This window comes from Petaurus breviceps, unplaced genomic scaffold (genome assembly GCF_028583685.1).
Source record: "Petaurus breviceps papuanus isolate PSGF00001 unplaced genomic scaffold, PetGlider_PUasm1.0 186, whole genome shotgun sequence".
Lineage (NCBI taxonomy): Eukaryota > Metazoa > Chordata > Mammalia > Diprotodontia > Petauridae > Petaurus > Petaurus breviceps.
In genome coordinates this window covers 18,930,151-18,935,156 of record NW_027185798.1, presented here as the reverse complement: position 1 = coordinate 18,935,156, position 5,006 = coordinate 18,930,151, and the positions used below count along the sequence as shown (strand labels likewise).

Sequence of the window (5,006 nt, the reverse complement as noted above, 5' to 3'; positions counted from 1 at the left end):
ATCAGATGAGATGATACAGGTGAAGAGCTTCTCCATTTGATGGATCAGTAAACTGAGGCCCAGAGCAGGGAGATCTGCCTCCCAAGGTCACACGGGTGGTCGAGTGAGGACTCCAAGCCCAGAACCTTACACTCCACTCGCCTGCCTCAGAAGCACACAAACATACACTCCACTCAGGCCATCTCTATTCATCTTTCCTGCCAACCGAAAAACAAATCTCCTTTACCTTCGCTGAGGAGCTGGTGGCTCTGATCCTCAGTCCAAGTCCCCCAGACCCTTCCAGCTGCTATCAAGAGAGGGAGTTTCTGGAGTGTGTGTTGGGGGCAATACATCTCTGCTGGGCAAACGCCCGCGTCGGTGCTGCCTGTGTTGGGGTGGCTGAGATGGTGCTTACAGGTCAGCCGGGGGGGCCTGGGCCCGATCCTTGGGTCCCAGTGTACCTGGCTCCTATCGCCTGGACTGTGAGTGTGTGAGTGCAAGTGTGCATCTTCTGCAGCCCTCATTCCTTCGCTCCCTCCATCCTGCTTGGTTGCTACCCAGTGACGCCGGCAGGGCCCACCCCCTGCCTGTCAGTCCCGGTCGGCCTCGCACTTCTCCACGGGCTGAGCCCAGTGCGGCGCGCTCACTGCCCGCTCCTCGCAGGCTCCGGACCGTCTGGGGGCGCGGAACTCGGCGGCGGCGGCGGCGGCTGGAAGGGGCACGGCGGCGGCAGCAAAGGCAGCAGCGGCAGCGGCGGCAGCAGCGGGCGCGATGCGCACGGTGGCCACGGAGGCGGAGGCAGCAGCAGCGGCGGCGGCAGGAGCAGCAGCAGCAGCAGCAGGGGCTTTGGAGGAGGGCACTAGCGCGGCGCCCGGCTCTTGGTGAAGCGCGCCCCGCTTCCCCGGCTCACTGCACCCCACTGCCCTCTCCCTTTCGGGAGCTTCGTGCCCTGGCCCGGCTTGTTCTCCGAGGGGCTCGGGGGGGCCAGAGCTGCCTGCATGACACTCCGGCGGGGAGAGAAGACCACCATCAGCATTCAGGAGCATATGGCCATTGATGTGTGCCCAGGTCCCATCAAGCCGATCAAACAGATCTCCGACTACTTCCCCCGCTTCCCCCGGGGGCTCCCGACGGCAGTCAGCCGGACCGGCTCCCTGCAGGCCGGGGCCAGTCAAGCCTCGGTCAGCCCCTCCGACCCCCCCAGGGATGACGAAGAGGATGTGGACCAGCTGTTTGGCGCCTACGGCCCCAGCCCTACCCGCCAGCGGCAGCCCCCGCCCCAGCCCCAGCCCCAGCCCGGTGCCAGCGGCGGCGGCAAGCCGGAGGAAGACGTAGACGGGGAGGGCTATGAGTCGGACGACTGCAGTAAGTTCCCAAGTATTCGACTTTTCTTCTCCGCTTTCTCCCATCCCCCGCCCACGCCAACACACACACACACACACACACACACACACACCCCACTCTCCCCCCTCACCCCCGTCTTCCTACCCTTGCATACAATAAACCCACTACCCTACCAGACAACATACACGCCGCTCTTCGCTCGCTCCCAAGCCCATCAAATGCTCTACTGTTTTCCCCCATAACTCACACAACACACTCTCCTCGGCTCCCCACCCTCCCACCCCCAAGGAACGCTCTGCTCTTGCTACCCACAACACACAGAACAGACACTCCCCCGGTCCCTTACAACACGCACACAACATTCAACGCACAACAAAAGGAGAGCCCTTTGCCCGGCCCCTCCCCACATACAACACACTCTCCCTTTCTCCACACAAACACACACAACCAGACACTCTTCTTTTTCCTCCCCACACACGTACCTCCCAAACCTGCCTTTCCTTTTGTTCCCCTCCCTCCCGTCCTAGTAACTGGGGGGTGATCTAGCAGGCCCCCTTCCCTATTCCTTCCTCTTCTTGCCCCTTGGGCACAGGGACAGGGGGCTGGAACTTCAGGAGGTCTCCCCAAGGGATGGCTCTAGCTTCTCAGTTATCCAGGACCCTTTCCCAAGCCGCCGGCCCCCGGCCGCCGCGGAGCCTCTCTCCGCACCTGGGCCCCAGCCTCCAGTCCCAGGATGTCGAGTAGGGACCAGACTGGCGATTTCTCCCCCTGGAAGGGCGGTGCTGCCATCCAGGGAGACACCAGTTGCTGAACACACCCGGCCCGTCTGCCCTGGGCAAGCTGAGCATTGTCCCTCCCAGACCTAGGGACTCAATGGAGGGGGAGGGGGAGAGGAAAGCAGAGGGAGCTGCGGGGGGGAAGGGAGGGGAACAGGAGGGAAGGGGAAGAGGACCCTCGGCCATTTAGATCATTTTTCACTCTTGTAGCTAGCGGAGCGGGTCAGCTCGCCGCTGCAGGCAACAGGAAACCTGGGCGGATTTGCCCTTTCAAAAACCCTTGGATGTCCCCTCTCCCCCTTCTCTGGGGCCTCCCTTTCCCGGGAAAATGTCTATGGGTTTGTCAGTGCTGGCCCCTCCTCCTTCCTCTCCACCCCACCCCCGTTCACCTGTTACGCCTTTGCTTCCAAGGATGGAGAGCAGCTCTTCTTTTCCCCTTTTCCATCTTTCACAGAGACCACCCCCCCCCCGGCCCCGCACCCCCTGTTGGAAAAGAGAGAGACGGAGGCAGGGCTGGGCTGGAGGACTCACTCAGTGACCAGTACACAGGGTTGTGAATTAAGTCTCCTCGCAGCCCCCTGAGGTTAGCAGAGGAGAGGGGGGGAGAGAGGACCTCCTCCACCCCCATCCCAAGGGCTGATGGGGGCAATGGAGGCTGTGAGAGGACCCGGGCAAGCTTGACACACATCCTGAGAAGTCCCTTCTGGCTTTACTCAGGTTGGGGAGCGCTGGGGAAGCTGCCCCTCACCCTGGAAAAGTCTGCTTTTGTTATCCTTGGCAGTGGGTGAGATCACTGACACTTGACCCTCAGTCCTGGAAGGAAGGGGATGAAAGAGGGAGGAAATAAACACCCTTTTCTCAGAATTTCCCCAGAATAGGACAGCTCAGGCCTGGAGGCTGAGGCCTGCTCTGGTTTCGGGTAGTCCTAGGGTCCCCACCTTCTTGGAGGAAGGCTGCTGCTGGCAATGGAGACAGTGCTTTCTGGCTGGGGGTTGAAGTTCGAGATTTTGGATTTCAAGGCCTTGGGTTCACATCCTAGATCTTGACTATGTCTTTGGCAAATTGCTTAACACTTCTGAGTCTTCATACTGGCTTTGTGACTTTGGGTAGGTTCTCTAAGCCTTGACACAAACTCTGTACAAGGAGGCCACTGGACAGGATGGTCTCTCAGGTCCCTTCCAGACCTCCATCCTTCCCATCCAGTGCCTTTACTAAAGAGAGTAATGTGAATCTGAACATGAAGGAAGCCTGGGCCAGAACAGACTGAGCAGCTGTGATCCCATAGGAAGCATACCCCAGCAATTGCCAGGATCTTCCATTTTAAGGGGTGAGAAGGAAGGAGGAAGTGGAAGCATAGCATTGAAAGCTAGAATGGACCCTAGGGCTGGTGTAGCCCAATCTCATCATATGATAGATTTCCCTTAGAAGGCAGTAAATTTGCCTCAGGGAATTTAAGCAGAATTCTTTCTATCTGGACTACCTAGACTCTCTCTAGGTCAAAGGGGGTCCTAGAATGATGATGTTCCTCTGGGGAGTCTGTCGCAAAGCTAGAGGGTAGAACAGAGGGTAGGAGTCCTCTCCCTTATCTCAATTTCTCAGAATCGGATTTTAGAGTTTGAAGGCACCTGAAAAGTCATCTAGTCAAGTCCTCTCATTTTATAGAGGAGGAAACTGAGGCACAGAGTGACATCACAAAGACAGCAAGTATCAGATTTGGTATTCAGACCCCAATCCTTGGACTCCAAAATCCAGAGTTCTCACCACTGCTCCAGGATGCCTTTATCAGAGACCTGAAAAAGTACAACCTGGTTAGTAGTTTTGGAGTCAGAAGGGGCATGCATACTTTGGGCATGGCTTGAACAGAATTGGCTCCTTTGTCCTGGCTACAGTTTTAGCCAGTTTCATCAGTTCACTCAGGGATCCAGACTGGGGTGAGTCCACACTCACCACACACCCCTTCTCTAGCCAGAGTCTGCAGTGGAATTGTCACCTCAGCCCCTGGGAGTCAATGGCACGGGTTCCTAAGAAGTACCAGTCATATCAATTGATACCTCCTGCATAAAGCCTCTGTTGGCACCACCCCACCCACAAAGTTGCTAGTGCCCTGCCTCCCCCCAACCCTGAAAGTTGTGTTTACTTTGGATATATTTTCCACATACTTATCTGGATTCATGGGGTTTCCTTTCAAGAAAAAGTAAGCTTCTTGAGGGCAAGGATTATTTCTTTTTTCTTTCTCTTCCCAGCACTTTGGACAGTGCCGGACACTCAATGGGAACTTCATAAATACTTTTTGGTTGATTGATTAATCCTGAGAAAACTAAGAGCCCTTATCAATGCCTAAAGGGGATGAGGGAGTATTATGTTTCCCATTTCCAGCTCCAGTCCTGCTTTGTGAGTTGTGGAAGGACAGGGCTGGGAATCAAAGCACAAGAATAGTCAGATTTCTTGCTTAGACCAGAACCTCCTCCCCAGTACCAGAGGCTAACTTTCTGAACACTGAGTCAAATGGCTAGAAGAATAGCTCTTTCCTGGAGATTTCAGGAAGCTTCAGGCTTACTAACTTCTAAGGCCAGTACTATTTCCCCCAAATCCAATTCTCTTCTCAACTATATTCATTCATTCCTTCAACAATACTTTCTCAAAAGCCTTACTATGTACCTTACACTATGATAGGCACTAAGGGAGATGGTGTCAGAGAGGAAAAGCATGACTTCTAGCCTTGGTTCTGCTGCTGTAAACTGTGTATCCCAACATCAGTTTCCTAACAGTTCATAACTAGTCCAGGGGCAGTGAGACTTTGTTCCCAGGACATCATGTTCCATAACTCCCCTTTCCCCCAGGATCGATTCTCCCAGACTCCACTGCCCAAACCTTTCTTTCCACCACTCCCCAAACCCAGAAGACTCT

General features: G+C 55.5%; 1 protein-coding gene across 1 annotated transcript in view; it reads left to right on the top strand.

The window, feature by feature from the left end:
• The first annotated feature begins 877 nt into the window (after positions 1–877).
• The window catches only part of DOC2B (double C2 domain beta), a 64,824-nt gene continuing 60,695 nt past the window's right edge, over positions 878–5,006 (top strand). The window contains exon 1 of the mRNA XM_069089703.1: positions 878–1,344. Coding sequence (XP_068945804.1) covers positions 978–1,344 — 367 coding nt within the window. The 5' untranslated portion in view covers positions 878–977. The remainder of the gene's footprint in view (positions 1,345–5,006) is intronic.